Here is a 22279-nt window from a genome sequence, read left to right as displayed (position 1 = left end):
TATGATTGTACCTCACTTGTGTAATTGTACTTAAGTGAAATTTGATGACGGGAGGATTGAAGTTATCATATGTTGACTTAGTGAACTGATATTCAGATCCTCTACAGATGTAAAAGCTCTGTTGACATACTTGAAAACAAGTATGTTTTTCGGTAAGTTTGCAAGAATTATTCGTGAAATGTGTCAATAATCTACAGAAACATTTTAGTTATATCAGTAAGACTCAAATATATTATTAAATTATTACTTGTGTAAGGAACATGTGAGCAGAATCTCACTGATATAGCCGGTGGAGCTCATCAGGATTAATAAGCTTAACATCAAGACTGGAAGCCGGGAAACTAGATCCAATCTTTATGCTAAGCGGCTGATTGGAGTTTTATATTTAATGGACACACAAGAACGGTATAAATCTCATCATTGAGCTTTGGCAAGAAACCAAGTAACCTCTCAACATGTCCAACTAAATCAAAGCATTAAACTCATGCCCTCGCCGTGAAATAATGCTGTTAATTTGAGGAGTAACTACATATTCTAATAAACTACATTCATACAGTATGTATTAAATTTGATGTTACACTTGTTGCTATACGTGGGCAGCGATTCTGTATTATTGTTATGACAGGCGACTAGCTTGGTGACATATTCTGCTAATTTAAAAAAGCCAAATATATGTAATATTCTGTTAAATGAGCCATATTCAAGTTAGGATTGCAGTTATCAGTATATTATAAACGCATACTTGTAATTCCCTCACTCTCATGAATCAAATTGCTCTCCATGACTGTCGTAAATCTATCATCTCCATGCTCATTAACACTGTGCGCTCACCATTACCTGCTCATTCTTTGTGTCATCAGGAGCAGTACATATTTGTGCATCAGTGTCTGCTGCAGTGGCTCATGGGAGGAGCAGGGAGAACCACAGCAGGGTGAGAGAACAGAAATAATCTCTCAGCCGGCACCGGCACACACCACATTCAATTTCAGCACCGGCAGCATGTTATTAGTCACTGTAACGTATGATGACATTTTAATTGGGCGTCTTCTCTCTCTGAGCAGCCCACAGATTCAGGGAGCCGGTTCGAAAATCAACCCCCCCGTTCAGGATCAGCCTCACAGCTCAGGACGGGGCGAGCGAACAGGGAGGAGACGACAACACCGCCACAGACAGAAGCCTCCGTCAGAGCCGCAGCAGAACACAATACAGCAGATGTTAAACCCTGGGAACCTGCTGAGGAGACTGCTGCCCTCCTCATCCCTGTTAAACCCAGGCTCACACACCCCCTGAACTCACATACCGTTGAGCTTAAGGTACAAAGACACAAACAAGAACAAAATGCTGTCATGCAGCACCTGAGCCACGAGGAAGGGCACTGCAGAAATAGTGCTGAGTGCTGGATGAGGACAGGCCCTGCAGGCAGAAAACTGGTCTGACGACATGCAGATAAATGCTGGAGAAACCAAAGACGCAGCGGTTTGTACGTGCACCTCAAGGGAAAATTAAATTACCACCTGCCTTTCAGGTCCAACGTGTTACCATGCTGTGGAGTACTTACAAGATTCATGGGAACAATGAGACGTTATCTGTGAACAATAATGGTGCAAGAGCACGAGTCAGGTCAACTCAAAATGTCTTGTGTGCACCAAAATGTATGTTTTTTAAAATATTTTTTACCTCCATTGCTGATAAAGTGATGACTTTTATTCAGAAAATCATTGTGCATCTTTATATATTTCACACGATGCGGTTTGTATGTCAGGATGCATGTGCAGAATATATACTGTACTTGCTAGAAAGGCAGACACATGGTATCGTGGCTGTACAAAAAGGTCATGTTTCAAAAACACACAGGCACTGCCATTCTCCTTAGATGACTGAAACCCTATACAGTACATGGAGCTATGAGTATAATACATTATAGAACATTAAGGGCTATCCCGCTTCTTAAGAGTCTTTCATTATTTAATAAACATGTATGATACAATAGAATCACTCTTCAGGTTGAGTTCTGGGGTTGGTGATGAGTGGCTGAGGAGGATCCAGCAGCCGTCATCAACCTTAACCCTCCTTCTGCCACATCACCACCATGCGGCAAGAGCTAGTAGCTGCAGGTCAAGTTCATGACACTGTGTAGTAAGAGTCCTTAACAGTGAAGTCCCGATGAGCTGCAGTGCTGCCGCATGTGCGACCTCAGCTCAAGACATACGAGTGAAATACAAAGAAAGTTCACACAAATTACTTGTTCCAGACTATTGGTGAGTCGAGCCAAGAGTTAAAATTACATTTAAATTAGAGTTCAGGTCCAATAAAATGATTAGCCGCCACATCCTTTGGCCATAACCGAAAGGGAAAAGAGTGAGCGATTGCCTCCTTAAGACAAATTATTTTCCATAATGTTGGTATGTGTATTTACAGTCCGTGGTTAAGATATGCGGACACTGAATGTTTATAAACAATTACATGCCACCCTTACAGACCACAAGAGGGTGTGAGAGAATAGAAAACTACTCGATTAGCAGTCAAAGGCTGGGTGAAGAGGAAGAGTCAGAGTCCGTTTACAGTTCTCCTCCAGTCACACTAGTGCATGCTCTCTGACATGTTAATGGCTTCCTGGATATCGCGGATGACGAGGATGCGGGCGAGCATCTGCTCCAGCTGTTCTTTCGAGATTGGCTGGGTGGAGTACCAGATGGGGCTGTTGGGAGCCACCACAGGCTCGGGAGTCAGGTAGAAGGTGTCGTTGCGACCTTTAGCACTCTGTGGACTGACAGGAGAGCAGATAGAACACAACGTGAGGACACTTCTAGGACGTGCCTATTAAACAGAGGATGAGGTTACAGTTTCACCCAGTCTCTGCCTGCAAAACATTATATTTAATACTTTGTGAAGGAACTGAGGTAGGAAGTGTTCTTTTATGTAAAACATCTAATGGCTGTTTAAGGCTTGAGACAGCAGGTAAGAGTCAGTGGAAAACTTTACTCTGCAGTAATATTAATCATTACTGCATCATATAAACATAGACTGAGTGCCCATTCAATTAGATATGTCTGTTGGACATATCTTTTTTTTTTTACATGTTCATGGAGGTATGGATTGAACTACATGTTTTAGAAGGGATGTCATAGTGTTGGTATGCTCCTGGACTGTATTATATTCAGGTAAGTATTTGGTTATTTATTATCTTCTAATAATCTGCCTTTCACATGTATGCAAATGAAAAGGCCCAAAAAAAACATCAAAAAAGGACACCTTCAGTATGATCAAGTCTAGCACAACACCACTTTTACTTTTGACTTCAGTAAACATAATTTTATCTACACCTTTAGAAAATTAAATTGATGAGTTTTAAAAGAGTTCAGGGTGGACCTGTTGGATTTGATCACAAGACAATACAGGTGCCTTACAAATGTGTTGAGATCTTAACATTTAGGATCTTAACACCAGCAAAAGCCAAAACTAAAATCCGGCCATGGTGGAGGTGATTACTGACATGAACAACCCTATCTGTGTTTTTTTCTTGTCAAGGCAGCAAAGGCCAGACAGGTTATTTGTCTTTATTCCTTGACATAATGTTAAAACACACACACACACAAAAAATCAAGGCTTTTGAGGAGAAAAAAATATATTCGAAGGCAACCATGTTTTGTCAGTTGCCTAGCAACAGTGCTTTCACAAGTTGGTGCTTGAACATCAACTGCACATGTACTCCACCTTGCATGTCAATAAAAAATGATTTTATTCGAAGGTAGCAGCAGCAAGGTAGAGTGACTACAAGGTAGATTAGATATATTTTTTTTCTTACCAATTGTTGATTCTATTTCACACCAGCTGAATTAATGCTTTTATGACATAAAGATTGTGTCTACTTAATAAAGACACTTGACAATCGTTTAATCATGTTTGATATTTACCATTTGAAGAGGTAGAAATCGTAGAGTTTGATGGGGCAGCGCAGTGGGTTATCTGGGTCCTCCAGCTGCTCTGAGTACATGTCATCTGTCACTGAACAACAAAAAGGAAAAGGATTAATTATCTTTTAATGTAGATTATCTCTCAGACAGCCCAGCACAAATCTAATCCATGTATGTTGTTACCTTTCTGTCCTATGAACCTCTCTGTTGACTTGAGGTATCGGATGCTGGTGCTCTTGTCTTTAGGATTGTTGGGACTTTTTCTGGTGTGCCGGAGCACCTTAGAAAAGGCAACTTTTAGATGCTGATCCACTGTTTTTAGGTGAAAATACCTGAGAAGGAGTCAGGGTCAGTCGTGTCATTAGTCAGTGATATATGGCTGCAGAGGGGTGATACACAGTAATTATAGCAATGCCTTTTGTAGGATTTTTGGCAGATATGGGAGTTGGAAATGATTTGTTCAAGATAAAGGGGACTTGAGGTGCCAATTATGTGCATTTCTGCATGTCTGTAAATGAACACGATAGTGTTGTGGTGCTGTCTAGATGAAAAGATAATGATTTGCTCTTATGTCCAGAAGTATATAATGACAGTACTGTGCACAGCTTTAGAAATATCATTCTCATGTGATGACAGAAGAAACGTTCACATGTGGGAGCACCGTGGAACTCACTTTGTGTTGAAGAACATAAGAGTTGTGAGCAGTGTTGAGGGTGAATGAGCTCCCAGCTGTTTACATTCCCATAGCATCTCCTCCGTCACATGACTGGGTATAATGTAACCTGGTATGAGGTTAAGAGCAGCTGATGAAGAACAGGCAGTTTATGAAACTGGGCAAGTAACACAGAATATATTAGTTACAAGGAAACACACATCCTCTTGCGTTTGTCCACATGTCGAAATATATTAAGTAAGTTCATTGTGGTTGACCAGAGAGGCCTCCCTCCTTTAAAACTGTGTCATCCATTGGTCAGTTTAAGAACACATAGACCTATGCAGAACAGATTAGCAGGTATATAAACTGAAGACCAGTATTGAGAATATTTTCTATAGAGTTGTAAGATAAGAGAATATTTTCCTAAACATAAATGAGAAATTTCACAAAACATAATATGTAGAAAAAAATAAAATCTAACACTGAGCTTTGCCTTTGGTAACAAGTACTGGCTAATGATCCAGCATCTCCTCGACTGTCTCCACTTTATCAGATGCATCAGACCAACTCTTAAAAGCAAGAAAAGATGCTCTTTTCATTGTGCATCTCTTATCTCTTTTGCCTGCCATTTCTTCATAACATTTCAAGCTGAGAAGACGACTCTGAAAATGCTTTCCCATCTTCTTATAGCATTCTCCCGCTTTGTGAGCAACAATTACTTTAATTTTTAGAGTGCTACAAAGCATAGTGCAGACCAAGGCTGCTGATATTTTGGACATGGTTTAGGTAGTATTTAAAATGCTTTGAAAATTGTCCTTTCCTAACCAGGATTATGACCAAACAAAACCTCAAACAAATTTGTCTCTTAAATGTGTATCGTAACAGAAATTTTGACCGGGTGTTCCCAAATGCATCATGCCTTAAGTTTTAAGCTCATTATAGAGCAAAACACATTAATGATCCATGCTATATTTGCTAAAAATCTTTTCTCTAACCTAGCGGATGAACGGATGGTCTCCAAGGCTCCAGGATCTGGTGCAGCCTGTGAGCGAACCGGGTGTAGTACTGATCCGAGAAAACGTCATCCACACGGCCATTATCGAACAGATACTGGAAAGAGAACACACAAGGAAAGATGCAGTTAAACAGTGTTTCTACACCACATCCAACAGTAAGTATGTTGTGTTTGTGAGGATAGTGAACTTACTTTTTGAATGCACAGAAATACATAGTAGAGAACATCAGAGTCGAAAGTCTCCCCTTCCAGTCCCCGAGCGTCTGTTGTCATCATAGAGAGACCCATGCAGAGCTCAGCGACTGCACTTGACACCAGGTCTTCCTGGAAACGTAGTACCTGACGTCCTAAAATACACACACTCATCAGTGATCGGGTTGACATGTGAGACGCCAGAACATAAATTATTATTTTGACACTCAAATAAACACTGTGTGTATGCACTTACGGCCAATTGGGGCCAGTTTAGTACTGTCTGATTTCTCAAGCTCTGCATTTTTTCGTTGAGCCCAAAGTCGCCATACTTCTAGCCCCTCTTCAGGCTTCAGCGTGGCTGGCAGCAGGAGCTCCTGCACCTGCACTTGCTGTTGGCCATCTACCTCTGCTACCACCGTCTGACCCTGCAACTACACAAACAACATGATAAACTAGTGCAATTAAGATAAAAATGTTTACTGGTAGATATGTATAAAGACCAAATGGTTCAACAAATGCTATTACCTGTAGCTGCTGTGCTTCCTGCGCTGACAGACCCTGCGTGTGCAACACCTGCTGCTGTGGGTCCCAGATGAGGGACTGAGTAGCATTGGAATAACCCTGTACAGACACCGGGATGTGAATGTTTCCGTTCATCAGCTGGGCAGGGAACAGCGTGTTTGCAGATAGTGTGTGCACAACTTCTTCCTGGCCCCCCATTCCTCCAGAGCTTGTTATACTAGAAACCGCCTGCACTGTCTGACTCTGACTGACAGGGATTTTCAGCTTGTCACTTTCAACAGTGACATGTGTTGGCATTGTGGTCATTGTTGTAGTGTTTGCCCCTGAAACCTGCACTGTTCCATAAGCCTCCTGGGGGATGGCAATGTGTGTCACCTGCTCCCGGCCTCCAGGCCCAGCAGGAGCAGAGTACACAGGGATTGTCCAAGTCTCACCTGTAGGACTGGTGATTGTGCCTGTGGCACTGTAAAGATGGGAACTGTCCACTGTCAGGAGGTCCGGCCGAAGTGACACATAACTTTGCTGCTGACCCTGTCCCTGAGGGATAGCCAGGACTGTGGCTACCTGCTGACCAGGCAGGGCATAGGACACAGTGATGGGCATGTCCACCTTACGCTTCTTGGCTGGCTGGAGGACACCTGCTCCCTGGGATGTGGCAACGGTAGTTCCCAGTATCCTTCTCTCTGCATTGTCCTGCAGTTGTGTGGGTGAGAGGGCCCCCACTGTCTGGATTTGGATCTGCTGTCCTCCTGCAACAGCTGCCACCAACTGGGCTTGCAGCTACGACAAATGGGAGGGAAATGATAACTGGTAACTGGTGACAAATTAACAATGCTGCAATTGTTGTGCATGTGTGTGCAGAGGTATACTTGTTGGTGCTGCTCCTCTGTGAGATCCCCAGGCTGAATCAGCTGTGCAGTAGTCACACCCTGTAGCTGTTGATGTGAACCAGAGGGCAATTGGAGAACCTGACCCAGCATCTGACCTTGTTGATGTCCCTGGATCTGCACCTGAAAATAGAGGCCAACATGAAGTTGATCAACAATATATATTGGTTAAAGACTAAGTGACAAACAACATTAAGGTGCATTAAAACAAACCTGAACTATCTGTTGCTCTGTATTCTGCTGAACAGATTGTTGCTGAGACTCTTGTATCTGTATCTGTTGCTGCTGTGGCTGGACCTGCACCTGGACCTGCATTGTAAGACAGTGTCTGTCAAAGAAACTAATTTCAAGAACAAAGCCTTTTCACAAATTGCTTCTTAACAACTTAGAACATATTGATTTACCGGGCAGGCCAGTTCCAGCAATGACCCCGCCACCTCTGTGCTGTCTGTGTAGATGCAATTAGCTTCTTGCTGGTAGACCATAGTGGTGGTGGTGGTGGTTGTTGGGTCTCCACTTGACTGGCTGAACTCCTGCAGAGCATCTGGACCCTTGCTGGCCAAGGACTCCAGGAACTCCTTCATGCGATGCTGAGGGATGCTCCGCGCTTTCTGCCTCACGAGCTCCTCGTAGGAGCCGGCCCCGTCCAGGGAGTTATTCATTGCTGCTTAAAGTGGCCGCCTCTGTAAAGGGGAACCTGCGGAAATGATAATTTATGTAGAATTATTAAAAAATGCTCTTGTGCACGTATGATACAAAATCTGGCACATTTTGCACTGGTCTTTAGGTTTTAATGCCATCTTTGTTTATCAGCTTTTGTGTGTTATATCCTTGTAGTGTTTTATAATTGAATGTGATTTAGGGCAGGTGCAATATTCATCTCACTTTTATTCTGCATCTTAGATGAAATGTCCTTGTGGGGTGTTTTTGTTGTTTGTGACACAATTTGCTGATCCGCAGCTGCTGTGGATCTTTGGCCCAATAAGAAATTCCCCATGGGGACCCAAAAAAATATATTCGATTTGAAAACCTGTTTGTAAACACCAAATCCAAACAAGGTGCAGGTGCAATGTGCATGAATTATAAATGAAAGGGTAAAACACAGAGGGCATCAGTTGACACCTCTGCGTGTTTACAGTCCCACACACAAGCTCAACGTCAACTTTCCACTAACAGATGCTAGCACGAAGGGGTTAATTCTGACTGAGGGTGAACGAGCTGGGACAAAAGCGCGGTCACTTTCCAAATCCGACGCAGTGTTCCCAGCGCTGGTGGAAACTGCAGCGGAATCGAACTCACGCCATTTTTCACTATGAACACGGTGCAGTGGGTCAAGAGGAGCTAATCACACAGCGGATGACACAACGCGCTAGATTAGCCAGGTACCAGGCTAACAAGCTGCGTGTTGTGTGTGTGCGGGTACAATCCATCACAACAGTGTAGAGCAGCTCACACTAATGCAGCGTGTCGATGCGTGACAGTGTGTTCACTTGGTAACACATGTGTGCGTGAGCTCAGAGCAACACAAAGTGGCGTGACCCTCCCCGACTGTGTTTGTGTTATCCTCGGAGCTAGCATGCTAACGTTAGCAGGCGGTGTTAGCTACCTCTTTTCCTCCTCAGCCGGGCCGAGGGTCGAACCTCTCTGCCCGCGAACCAGCCTCTTCAGAGCCGCGGCGGAGCGAAGAGCCGGAGCTGCGTCTCTACGGCCGCTTTATTCTTTATTTATTGTGAGTTATAGTCAGAAGGCGAAGTGTAGTTTTCTTTTTTGAAAGCCACTCATATTTCGCTGGGCGCCATCTTACAACAAGGGCAGCTGACCAATGAGAGAGCGAGCTGTGACTCCGCCGTGTTCTCGCGATGTTTCCGTCGCATGTTATCGCGAGAAGTGGCGATGGAGGATCGGAGTCTTAAAGGAGCCGCAGGCCCAGGGGCCCGCAGAGCAGATGAGGAAGATGCCAGTCCACCTTAAAACACAGCTACAGCCGGACACCAGCTCCTAGTGGTTCACTGGCGTCTGGATCTTTTAAGGTGGTCCCGCCGAGATGAGCTAAATACCTGAGTGGTGCTGAAGCTGCTCCGGACAACTGAGAGTTAATTCCCACGAATTTACACCTCAGCATGGTCTGTGTAAAGTGACAAGTAATATTTACTTTAACTTTATATTTAGTATTGGGTTGAAGAAGAGGATAAGTGAGCTTTATTTACCCCAACTAAGATAAGATAATCCTTTATTAGTCCCACCGTATAATAATTGTCTGTACTGATATGTCAGTAATGATAAGTAGGTGTAATAATAATAATACTTAAGTGTAAGGAAATATTTTTAAAAAATGGAATAAAAACAAATGTATGGTGTTTGATACAAAACTACACATACTAATTTTAATTTCCAAGTATAGCCAGAATCCAACAGAACTGTTACATTGGTCACTTGAGCGGTCAAATGATCAATGATTAACTTGCAACAATTTTGATAATCAATTAATTTGATCCCCCCCCAGATTTGTGTAATATACTAAATCAATTAGATAGAATATCACAGTTGGGAAATTGTTTGATATTCACATTGGCTTCAACAAACACAAGCGTGTATCGTACGTCAGATTATTACCACAGAAACACTGGAGTTTTTTGATGTTTTATTTATTTTTTGTCTCTTGTCAAAAAAGGTCACATGTGCACCCATCTGAGTCTTAAAAAACACGCACACACACACACACACTCTGTGGTTTGGCACTGATCCACCACCCGTGTAAGAAAGTTGTGTATGGCATGTGAGAGCATCTCCTCTGTGTAACACCAGCTTGGAGCCAACATAAACACTACATACATTAGGTCCTTGTTGAACAGTAAACAATGTTGCATACATTCAACAACAAAGAGGAACCATAGTAAGTAAATATCTTTGCAGCAGATAGAGAAAAAATTAAACCAGGCTCTGACAGTGACTGGCCGAGCTTGAGATTGGTCAGTGTTATCAGAGTCGTTTTGATAAAGTTGACAATTTACGTTTCCCTGTTTCAGTCAGACTGAACCATAAACGAAAAATGCAATAACTACATTGTCTGATTTGGACTAATCTAAGCGGAAGCAGCATGTGCCCTCGCTGATGTTACACACTGAGCGATGCAAAACAATTTGGGCATGTATCTGTTGGCTCATGGGAAGCAGCAGGTGCGACTTGATCTCAGTCAATCACATCTTCCCAGGGTCTTCTTTCAATGTGACTGTTCTGTTGAAGACCAGCTGTGATAAAAATAAGAAGATTACAGTTACATCTCTTGCTCTTATTAATGAGGCGTCAACATGTTTTTCTAGTAGATTAACAAATGACTTCTCAAATGAGTATTTATAATGTAAAATCAAAAACACAAGCATGTAATGTACCTTGTCTGCAGTGCTGTCTGGGTCCAGGGAGAAGTAGCCGACTCTCTCAAACTGGAATTTGTCTAAAACCTTTGCTCCCTTGACTGAGATATCGACTAAGGCACTTTTGATCACCTGGATTGAATTCTACATAACAAAAAGAAGAAATCAAACAATCACTTCATCAATTGAAACATCTTAAAGGTTCAGTGTTTAGAATTCAGCGGCATCTAGTGGTGAAGTTGCATGCTGCAGCTCAGGGGCGGCTCCTGGCATAGGCGAAGTAGGCGGTTGCCTAGGGCGCAAAATGCCGAGAGGGCGGCACAAGGGACTGATTTATCATGACGTGACACATGCAATATAAACCAAAACATTCACATCACAACATCATCTTCTAAACCCGGGGACGCACCGGAGATAGAAGCGCAGCGAGGCGCCACGAAAGCTGTCCGCTTCCTTTCCGCGCCCATGTTAAATAATTGGGCTGTTCGCACCGGCAGCGTTGTGCCGGGAAGCTGCGGGCAGCGCCGCGGCCGGCTCGCGATCTGCAGCGAGGGTTCCGGGGTCTGTTCTATTTTTTTCGCTCGCTGCGAGCAAATCGGGCCGGAAAACACACTGAAAATTGATATATTTCAAACGATCTATCATGTCATTACAGATATGATGTCGGAAATGGCAACAGTGTTGTAAGTGCTGTTGTGGCGATCTCAGGGTATTCTGCTGTGACTTTAATCCAGGACACCGGCAGAGTTGTTTTCTCAAACATACTTTAAGGGCCGCCGTCATTTGCGATCTCGGGCAGCTGATCTTTTTCTTAAACACACCTGCTGGATTCACCTGGTTTGTTGACAAATGGGTCCGACAAATACCGTGCTGGTTTGTGGTCAGCGAAAAAGTGACGTGACCGAGACGAGCGTCTTGACATGCATAAAGCATGAGTCATAACGCAGAGGATCCGGTAATTTTTCAAAATAAAACGGTTTTATTTTGAAAAACTACCGGATAATAGATAAAACAGAAAACATGTAAAATGTTTATTCTTTCTGTGCGGCCCGGTACCAAATGACCCACAAATGGGCCTGTTGCCCTGTTGATTACAATAAATAGGTCTAAAAAATATATGTATTGTGTTTGACTGTTCAGTACTGTTCATATTCATTACATTTAAAAAGCAGACATAAAGGTAACTTAAAAGTTACTTTCCCTAGTAACTAATTACTTTTGATATACAGTAACTGGTGGGGTAAATCAATTACTTTTAAAAGAAGTGACTAGTAACTGTTACTAATTACTAATTTTCAGTAACTTGCCAAACACTGCTTAATCCACACATTTGTCAGTTGTGTCTAAACAGACAGAAACACACAAGCACATACTCTCTTGTATGTGTGTGTGGGGAGGCGTGTTAGACTGTGGTAAGAGTTGAAGATGAGTCAAAAAAGGATTAAATTATCAGGTGCACGATTCAGAAAGCGCAGCAAAGTAGGGGAGGAGAAGAAAGAACAATTTAGAGGTAGAATCACCCCAATTCATCATTAATGTTTATTTTTGTCGACATGACATGATATGCTGTCAGTACAGCTGAGTTAAGACTTTTTTATATTTTTATTATATATTTTTATTATTTTTTATAGCTTACAATTTTGTCTGCCTGTGTGTGCATCTGTATACAGTCCAAAAGTTCTTGGGGATGCATGACAATTTGCGTGTGTATGTTGGGGGGGGCGCCATTCTGAAACCCCGCCTAGGGCGCCAACATTGCCAGGGCCGGCCCTGCTGCAGCTAAATACCCCTCACCTCACCCTCCAAACATAAAAGAAAACCTACCGCCTTCAGTCATAAAACTCAAAAGCTGTTTAGTTTATCCAGATTTTTCTAGGTGATAACACACTAGTAAAAACATCAGTAGGATTATTTTATATTAAATTTATGCCAATAGAACCCTTTCACCTTAATCTTGCACACTGAACCTTTAATAAAATCAAAAAGGCCGTCTGGCACAGGTGTGCAAAATTACTCACAGAATTGATGTCACTCAGGAAGCCGCTGGGCACCTCAGATGGATCCTCTGGGTGTTTGTGCAGGAATCTTAAGACAGTGAGAAGTTTACGTTAAGTGTTTTTTCCACATGAAGTACAAGCTGTGAGTGACGGAGGTCGTTTGTGACTTACAGTCTTTCATAGAGACGCACTTCACACACCAGCGGCTGGCTGACCCAGTGGATGAAGGCCTTTGGTTTCTCTCCGGAGTCAGAGCTGCAGCAGTTTACCTCCAGCTCCACCACTTTCCCCTGAGCATCCTGAGAAATGAGCAGAACAAAGAAGGACATGTTGTGAGGACACGAACACTAGAAGGAAACATAGAGATATCTACAGAGAGTATAAACAGGGTTTCTGTTGAGTACATCAAGTTCGATTTCAGACGTTATCAATATCACACATTGTATTATCTGTATCTTTAAACTGTTTTACAGTTATGATGACTAGAGATCAGTGAAAACTAAACTAAAACTAAGTAATTAACTGACATTTTACACTTTTGCAATGATTGTCCGAAAGTAACGAACAAGAATTCCTAATAATATCATTGATTGGTCATAAAGCGTGGTGAGAAGCAGAGAATGAGATGAAGAAACAAGTAAACTGCCTGCCTCGGAAAGGTTGAGCTCAAACCTAAAACATTAGATACATTTATGTAACCACCCTGAGTTCAGAATGAGTCTTACAAACACCATTTCAAAGTTGAACTTGGATAATGTATTTTCAAAAGGCTACTGAGTTAAAGGCTTACCTTTATAACCTTCTGCACAGAGATGACATACCCAGCATGCCTCAGCCCCACAGGCTGTTCTGGGGTCAGACGCTTGTAGCCCTTTTCCATCACCTGCAAAACAGAAGGGGTCCATCATCATGTACACAATGAAGAAAATGCACAAAGAAAGTCTGATTCTTGTATAGTTAATGAGTGTTTATTTTGTTTCTCTCTCTGACCTCTCGGAAGTCGCTCTGTTCAATGAAGATCGTGCGAGTGAATGGAACCGTGTGGCTGCCTCTGGCCTCATTGGCAGGGAAGTCTGGTACACGTACATCTGACTGAGGGAGAAGAGGAGAAAACATAACATGATGTTAATGATGCTTTGCTAAAGACCAAATATACACAGCATAACAAGTTCTCAAGGAGAAGTTTGTAATGTAAGAAATGTACCAACCCGTGAGTTCTCTGGGAGGTTAACTATGGTGATTTTAAGTGGCTCCAGCACAGCCATGACTCTGGGTGCTGTGTCATTAAGCACGTCCCTCACACACGACTCCAGCAGGTGGGGCTCTGTTGTGGTCTGAGAAACGGTGACTCCGACCTGCCAAGAGATGCAACGCACTATTACACGACATGATCGCCCCATTACATTTAATAACTAGTTCTTCCATGCACCCATGTGTCCTTTCATCCATCCTGCATACCCGTGCACAAAAGTTGTTAATAGCCTCTGGTGGGTAACCTCTTCTTTTCAGCGCAGTCAAAGTGAAGAGGCGGGGATCGTCCCAGTCTCTGTAATGAGATGGATATTGCCCCAGTTACCCAATTGGTCAAATGTAGCATGTAGACATCACAAGAAAAATGCTGCACACTAAAATCAAATTTACAATCCAGACCACAATAATTTGAGCAGTAACACAATTTGTTTGTTCTTCAGGCTCTGAGCTTCAGCACATTCAATTAAAAATAATACCTTAGAAACCACAACAAACAGAAATGCTACTTCACCTGACAACGCCAGCCTCTACCAGTTTGATGATCTTCCTCTTGGACACAACAGTGTAAGTGAGGTTCAAACGCCCATATTCCCACTGCACAGGGCAGTACAAGTCCAGAGCGTTAACCAGCCAGTAATATGATGAACGCCTGTCGATCAAATAACCAACAGACAAAGCCAACGTTAACAACACATTTGTTTGCATACAAGACAGAGTATAATGTAGAACAGAATACATGTATACCTGGCCTGAAACTCTTTGGTACACAGCGAGTGTGTGATATTTTCAATGGAGTCACACAGACAGTGGGTGTAGTCATATGTGGGGTAGATGCACCTGCAGAGAGATAAGTAAAAGTAAGTAAAACGAGATTTAAACTGATCTACCTTGGTGGAAGATGAAAGCAGCAGATTTTCCTACCATTCATCTCCTGTTCGATGATGAGGCGTGTATTTGATTCTGTACGCCACAGGGTCCAACTTCCCGTCTTCCATGACCATCTTCATCCTGAGTGTGGCCTCTCCCTCTGCATAAAGGCCCTTCTTCATCCTCTCAAACAAGACCAGGGACTCTTCAATGGGACGGTCCTTCCACGGTGACGGAGGAGCATTATGGCCCTTCAGGTCCTCCCCCTTCTGGTGGCACACATACGCGTGGCCTCTGCAGGACGACAAAGAAAAGAAACATCAGATCATGGGTTGCGCACAATTACCAACATGTGTTCATAGTTCCTAATCTCACCTGCGAATTAGATCCACAGCAAGGTCATAGAGTTGCTGGAAGTTGTCAGATGCATGAGTGACTTCATAAGGTGAGTAGCCTGTGGAATGAACTCAAACTGGTAAGTAATCTATTTAACAAAGCTTTAATCAGACCGAAACAAACATATCAAACTCACCAAGCCACTCCACCATGTCCCTAATGGCAGTGAAGTATTTCTCCTCCTCCTTTTCGGGATTTGTGTCATCGTACCTCAGGAAACAAATACCATCGTTTGCCTGCAGGAAGAGGAGAAGTTTAAAGAGAACATCTACGTTAGAGAGGGTTGAACAGCCTGTGTGATGGTGAAAGACGAGATAAATACTCCTACCTTAGCATAACCAAAATTGAAGTTAATAGCTTTGGCGTGTCCAATGTGAAGGATGCCGTTGGGTTCTGGAGGAAAACGGGTACGAATCTGAAGGAATTCAGGAAAACCAAATCACAAGATCACCTTCAAATCGCAGCTACAAACCATTAGTTAACACACATGTTATTTTAAAGATTCCAGTGATCACTTTGTTGGTCTAAAATTAAGCTGTTTTCGGACATGATCACTTATTGAAATGTGTACCTGTCCACCAGTGAACTCCAGGTGCTTTTTAAGCAGGGACATGGTGTTTGGTGTAACCACATAGCCCTCAGTCGTGTAGTTCTCTCCTGTAAGATTGAAGGACAGGATATAAGTTAAACATATTCAGTAGCTCTTGTGGTTGAGTGTGTGTGTGTGTGTGTGTGTGTGTGTGTGTGTGTGTGTGTGTGTGTGTGTGTGTGTGTGTGGGGGTCTTCTCTTCTCACCTGTTTTATGGAACTTAAGGGATTCTCCTCTGAGCTGTTCCATGAGGGACTTTCCCTGCTCAGCCTTCGTCTCACCTAAACAAGCACAAGCAAACCGTTGAAAACAATCCACAGACGTGTACAGGTAAATTAGCTCCAGTCTAACATCCCCTCGCTGCTTACCATTCACTGCCACCTCCTCTTTCTTTGGCTTCACGTCACTCTCACTGACTTTTGTTTTCTGGGCCTGGATGATCGTTAGATATACAGATGACATAAAAACATTCAAGGTGAAGGGATTAAAAGACTAATTTGACATTTTGGAAATCAGCGTATGTGCTTTCTTGTAGACTTGTTTGTTTAATCCACAAACAATATAGGTTTTAAAATCTCAAGTTGTAGTTTTAAGTGGGTTAAATCCCAAATTATTGACCAGGTGCAGAAAGAAAGCAAATAACCAAATTTCCGCTGAAAATAATGATGAGCATTACCTTAGATTTCTTCTCCAGATCAGCCTCGGTCTTTGGTCCTAAGAGGTGCAAGACCTTCAAGATGAAAGCCGGAGTTAGACAGGCTATACAGTGAGAACAAACCTTAATTCAAAATATTCTGTTACAGAAGACGGACATAATATTTTCCCTTCCCAACGCACCTGAATGTCGACCTCATTTTTGATGACCTTCCCATCAGCCCATTTCATGGCAGCACGTGCTTCTCCTGTAATACACAAAAACCTCAGTGAGACATGCTGTCTGTCTGTTCGGATTTTCCAAAAACATTTAAATATGTTAGGGGCTATGTAAGTTTTCTCTACTGTCGAACGTGGTTGTTTTGTCTTTGTATATAATAGCCTCTAAAATTCACCAAGAGTGATGATGTATTTTTTTAACACGCGACTGACATGAAACTGAAAAAAACAATATAAATATCTAAAAAGAGGTGTCGTACATGGAGAAGGTGGCGACGACGATATCAAGTTAGAAAAACAATGAGTTTGACAGCTTTTGGTGATAAGGGCCAACGTTGGTGTTGCTGTGTCGTAACCTAACTCCAGAATAACTCTGGACCTAATTTTCATGAAATGTTTCCACAGTTCATGTCTGTAATTGGCTCTATAATTATTAATTAAGTAATTTAAGTGTGAGGTCATACCCATTAGAAGTCCCATGTTGAAGTGGTACCTCTCCTTCAACAGCAGTTCTTTGTGCTTCTTGATCACAGACTCCACCTGCGAAACATTCCATGGTCAGTGAACACACCCTGTTAAGCTCGTAAAAAGTCACTTTACTTCTGCTGAGCGTGAGCTTGTGCACTTACTGCATCTTCAATCTGTTCAGGTGTTATAACCACGCCCACTCCACACGCTTCCTCAAACTCCTTCATGTTGATGGGGTCCTGACGATGACTCTTCAAAAAGTCCAGGGCAGCTGCAAAACATCAGGTTGAAAAATATGTTAGCTGATGTATTTTCTACATTGTTTAAAACTTTTATATAATTGGTTGTATTTGTGTTTTCACTTATCTATAGTAAGGTATTTGATTAATCCTTAAAATATCAAGCCTCAACTACATACCCTTGTCATAAGGGTTTAATAAAAACATCTTTAGTGCCATTTGTAATGTCTTTATATTGGCTGATGTATTGATATTGTTTTTTATATTTTTAAACTCCCTCCTATCAGTATAGGTACCGGCCCCTAAAAATATATATCAGTCAGGCTCTAGAATACAATATAATGACCTGCTAAAACTAGTTTTCTTGTTTTGGGAATTAGTCTGACAAAAAGACCTGAGAGAGAAATTAAAGTTAAAATGTTTCCTGTTACGCAACATCCTTGTACTTTGTCCATGCTCACACAGTTCGGGTCCCTCAGGAATTACCTGCCAGTTGCAGCTCTGTGCAGAGTTTGCGCTGAGCTATGCTGACTGAAAGGAACACCAGACGATTTGTGTCTTTGAGGCGAGACGCCATACTGTACAGCAGCGTGCCCATGGCTTTGTCCACTCCTGACGCCCCATGGATACTGTGAGCCTGATGAATACAAGGAGACACAAGTTGGAGAAAAAGACACCAACACAACATGGGCACAGTTTTACTTTAAAAATACTTTTTACACCTGGATCCACTATGACAGCTACCTCTTAACAGACATGTGGTTAACTACTATCATTACTGGGTAAAGCCTTTGGCCCCCGGGTGTCAAAGGGAGTTTCCTTGTTATCTTTCCAGCCATATTCCCTACGACCCTCATATGGAAAGTGAAAACAAAAGTACAGAGACAATACAACTACTTAAAGTAACGGTATTTAAAGAGTGTGATCTACTAATACATATATACATATCTAAACCCTTATGTAGATGAGGTGCTTTGAACAAGGGGGCTGCAGACAGGAATACCTCAGCTGTCCCTCCAGGCTCTTTAACTTTCTTCCACACTCCGGCTCTTACCTGGGTGATCGCGTCCTTCAGGGCCGAGCTAAGCGCTTCATTCTTCAGCGTTTCTTTCGCCTTCTGCTCGCTGAGCCCAATGGAGGTGAAGAGTGTCAACATCTCCGCCATTTTCCACACAAACAGCCGGTCTGACTGGAGCCACACGGACACACCACCACCAACGAGACTGTTCACCCGGCAGAGGAAAGGAAATGAGCGAGTGTGACTTCCTGTACACCATGTAAGAAAAAAAATTAACCAATGGGACACGGAGGGAGCGAATGGTATTGACCAATCGTGAGTGCGTATTATAACAAGTCACCGCCTACTATGAGTAAGGAGCCAATCCGCGGCTGTGCCACTTCTGTGAGTGAGGGGCTACCGGAAGCTGTAATGTTGCATCAGTTTGACGGTGCTGTCGAAAAAAATCAATAGTTCACAACAATAACAAAAGTTTTCCTTGCACGGTTGCTAACGTCACAGACACAGAAAGATGGCGGACGAAAATAAACGTTAGAATAATTTGAGAAATGCTGCAAAAAAACCTATTACATATAATTTCCCCTGCATTTGATTTACTGTAAGCGTGCACACGTAGAGTGGCCTAGATGAGTAAGAAAAGTTAAATATTAGCAGCAATTTTGATTACAGGTCATAAAATAATAATTCATCGGAAGTAAATGCTGAGAGTTATAAAATTCCTTTAATAAACACACGAATGGAGCGTGACATTCAGTAATTTATTGTGTTTACGGACAATTACTGAATAAATAATAAGTTTAATGAATATAATATTTGAATTTAACTACGTTTTAAACTACAAGTGTCCACATTTTGTATACAAAACATTTGATTTTCGTTTTATAATACAAACATTTAAATTAAAACAAACAATATATACAGAGAGAGAGATGTAGTTGGTTAATTTTTTTTACTTTATATTTTCAGTTTCACTTGTATTTATATGGTCTAAAAGTTATTGTCATCTACCATAAAGCTTGAAGAAGAGAAGAGAGAGAGAACATTGTAAAAAAAAAACTGAAACTGTCGCTATTGAAATATAATAAACAAAGAACATTTAATATCAGGATTAAAAGAAATCGAGGAATATACATCAACTTCTAAAAAGAGAGACATCCTTACCCACATACCAGCTGGTGGCGGTAATGCACCGGATTGTTGTTTTGCAACCACCACTCAAACCCAAAAGAAGAAGAAGACCGGTTTAGTTATGAGTCTACGATGAGTTTAATAACAACAGGAAACTGCCACAGTTCGCTAAACTCTGTATAAGCTGAAGAAACCAGCAGGCAAAGTGTTCGCATCAATGGCCAGACATGCGGTGTTATCATCGGGGAAACAGGTGTGGAGAAGTCTGTCCTGTGCGAGGTCCGAGCTGCGTCTGGAGCTCACTCTTGACTGTGGACAATCCTTCCGGTTGGTTGAGCTCAATAAGAAAGACTTTTAACATCAGGTGCAACAACACTGGTGCAGATTAAATCAACAGGTAACAATAAATGAATAAATCTGAACCCACAGATGGAAAGAGACCGCGCCAGGCCACTGGACAGGGGTGATGGGGGGACGAGTGTGGACCCTGACCCAGACAGAGGACATCCTGTGGTACCACGTTTATCACAACCCAGGAGGGCGGAGGAGGGGACCGGCTGGGGTGTCCTCCTCAGGGGACAGTGAGTCAAAGAGGGGAATGAAAGGAGCTGTGAAGAAGGAAGAGGAGGTGACGGACACTGAGGAGGAAGAGCAGATGCTGAGAGATTACCTCCAGCTGAGTGTGAATCTGTCGGAGCTGTACACACACTGGCAAACAGCAGACCCCCACTTCAGGCAAATCGCAGACATTTTCACGGGTACGTTTTGTGAATTCACAATATCACTGTTCGGTAGCTTACAGCTGGGTCAGTGTTTGTTTTGATGAAATGTGAGTCATGTGGTTTGGTCTCGCCTCAGGTCTGCGGATGCTGCGCCAGGACCCCACTGAATGCTTGTTCACCTTCATCTGCACCTCCAACAATCACATCTCTCGGATCCAGGGCATGGTGGACAGACTGTGTCAGACTCTGGGAGCTCCACTGGGTCAGCTGGAGCAAACCTCTTACTTTGACTTTCCTTCCCTGACTACACTAGCAGGTACTTTGTTCTATCCCTAAAGACCCCAAAACATTCCACTCATCCATCAATAATCTGTAAACCCATGTTTGAGAAACTGAATGGGGAAACCAGTATTTAAAACTATGTCAGGGACCTGGGTCAGTGATATAAGTCCTTGATTCGATTCCCATTTTCAACTTGAGTCATGTTGCAGAATAGAGAGGAAGCTCACAACCATTCCTTGTCATTGATGGTTCAGATGAGCAAATACTAAATTGTCATATACACATACGACATGCAGGTGCATTTCATTTTTGTCATGTTACATGAGTTCTATAGGCTTCACAGTCTATTCAACCCTATAAAAATAATTATTGTTATAATCAACGTGTTATGTCATAATCTTTGAAGAGCTGTAAAGTTAACCAATAACAGCAAAGAAACCAAATTGTGAGTCATCCTCAGTAACTATCTGAGGTTATATTCAGTGAAATCTTCATATCCAATTAAAGAGGTGCCACATTTAAAGCGGCGCATGCTCACAATCGTTTTTTCCCGAAATGTAATTGGCAGACAGCAGCACGGAGGCGTGTCTCAGGGATCTTGGTTTTGGATACAGGGCTAAGTTCCTGCAGCAGAGTGCCAAGCAGATTCTGGACACCCATGGGCTCAGGTGGCTTGAAGGTCTACGCAGTGTCCCCTATCTGCAAGCCAGGGATGCCTTGCGTACTCTTCCTGGTGTGGGCACTAAGGTACAGCAGCCATATGTTTTAAAAAAATAAATATTTAGTGAACTTTTTTTCACACGTGATGAAGGATTATTGTCGTCCTGTAGGTGGCGGACTGTGTTTGTCTGATGTCCCTTGACAAGGCAGATGCTGTCCCTGTGGACACACACGTATGGCAGATCGCTAAGCGGGACTACAATGTTACTACTGGCAATGCACAGAAGAGTATCACAGAAAAACTTCACAGAGACATTGGTTTGTATTCACACATCTCAGTAGTTTAAAGTTGATTTAAATTGAATATTTGTAACTCTTAATACAAAGACTACTGTTATTTTTCAACACAGGGGATTTCTTCAGAAAACTGTGGGGTCCTTACGCTGGTTGGGCACAGGAGGTCAGTGTTACTTCAAACATTCAATCTGTTGGTCAGTCTCTGTCATGTCTCCTCACACTCTCTATCTTTCTGTTTCAGGTGCTGTTCTGTGCTGACCTGAAGAAGTTCCAAAAACTGAAAGAAATGCCACTGATCCAGCCAAAGAAGGAGGAAGAGGATGAAGAAGAAGAAATTGGGGAAGAAAGCAAGAAAACAAAGATTAAGACGCAAGCAAATGTTGCTGTGAAGCGTTCGAAAACCAAGTCAGCATCTCACAAGAAAGCGAAGATGTCGGTCAAGACGGAGCAAGATGTGTGAGGTAAACAAGCTTCGTCAGGACTACATTACATTACATAACATGTCATTTAGCTCACGCTTTTATCCAAAGCGACTTCCAATTAGTGCATTCAACATCTATGAGGGGCCATTCAGGGTTCAGCATCTTGCCCAAGGACACTTCGGCATGGGCTGGGGTTGAGCTGCCGACCATCTGGTTGGAGGACGACCGCTCTACCCCCTCAGCCACAGCCGATCCACACCATATTACAAAAAATCACACACGGATATTTCAGATTATTTTTAAAACCGAAAACGAAATGATATATACAGGAGAAAATACAGGAGAATTTTTTTACCGGAAAATATGAAATGATTATTATAGAAGAATTCTTATATTTTATATTGTATGATGATCCTCACTGTTTGTATTTAACTGTAACGTGTCCTATGTCTTCTTTCCCATAAGTTCACTGTAATGATTGCAACGCAGGGTTGTTTTTACAATAAAGCAA

At 42.4% G+C, this 22279-nt stretch overlaps 3 protein-coding genes across 3 annotated transcripts; 1 reads left to right on the top strand and 2 right to left on the bottom strand.

Moving 5' to 3' along the window:
• Nucleotides 1-1682: 1682 nt before the first annotated feature.
• Nucleotides 1683-8980, bottom strand: LOC133004915 (transcriptional regulator QRICH1-like). Its single transcript, XM_061074472.1, has 12 exons — nucleotides 8795-8980; nucleotides 7593-7885; nucleotides 7402-7497; nucleotides 7171-7311; nucleotides 6305-7081; nucleotides 6033-6210; nucleotides 5777-5931; nucleotides 5565-5679; nucleotides 4588-4696; nucleotides 4098-4246; nucleotides 3915-4005; nucleotides 1683-2767 (listed from the first exon to the last, which is right to left on the bottom strand). The coding sequence occupies exons 2-12, from the start codon at nucleotides 7848-7850 to the stop codon at nucleotides 2581-2583; spliced, it is 2256 nt and encodes a 751-aa protein (XP_060930455.1). The 5' UTR covers nucleotides 7851-7885; nucleotides 8795-8980; the 3' UTR covers nucleotides 1683-2580.
• Nucleotides 8981-9802: 822 nt separating this feature from the next.
• On the bottom strand, nucleotides 9803-18474 carry qars1 (glutaminyl-tRNA synthetase 1). The gene is made up of 23 exons (XM_061074437.1): nucleotides 18294-18474; nucleotides 17726-17876; nucleotides 17162-17271; nucleotides 16997-17072; nucleotides 16497-16561; nucleotides 16336-16389; nucleotides 16028-16091; nucleotides 15866-15940; nucleotides 15642-15727; nucleotides 15399-15485; nucleotides 15207-15306; nucleotides 15050-15128; nucleotides 14729-14968; nucleotides 14552-14644; nucleotides 14319-14456; nucleotides 14015-14102; nucleotides 13765-13911; nucleotides 13547-13648; nucleotides 13347-13439; nucleotides 12728-12855; nucleotides 12578-12644; nucleotides 10578-10703; nucleotides 9803-10436 (listed from the first exon to the last, which is right to left on the bottom strand). Exons 1-23 carry the CDS (start codon nucleotides 18402-18404, stop codon nucleotides 10386-10388), a joined length of 2331 nt encoding a protein of 776 aa, XP_060930420.1. The 5' UTR covers nucleotides 18405-18474; the 3' UTR covers nucleotides 9803-10385.
• A 1018-nt stretch (nucleotides 18475-19492) lies between these two features.
• ogg1 (8-oxoguanine DNA glycosylase) lies at nucleotides 19493-22279 on the top strand. Its single transcript, XM_061075045.1, has 7 exons — nucleotides 19493-19712; nucleotides 19815-20143; nucleotides 20244-20423; nucleotides 20958-21136; nucleotides 21220-21367; nucleotides 21460-21509; nucleotides 21588-22279. The coding sequence occupies exons 1-7, from the start codon at nucleotides 19603-19605 to the stop codon at nucleotides 21804-21806; spliced, it is 1215 nt and encodes a 404-aa protein (XP_060931028.1). The 5' UTR covers nucleotides 19493-19602; the 3' UTR covers nucleotides 21807-22279.

The sequence above is a fragment of the Limanda limanda genome, chromosome 7 (assembly GCF_963576545.1).
Source record: "Limanda limanda chromosome 7, fLimLim1.1, whole genome shotgun sequence".
Classification (NCBI taxonomy): Eukaryota; Metazoa; Chordata; class Actinopteri; order Pleuronectiformes; family Pleuronectidae; genus Limanda; species Limanda limanda.
The sequence above is the reverse complement of the archived record's forward strand: the minus strand, read 5'-3'. Positions and strand labels throughout refer to the sequence as shown.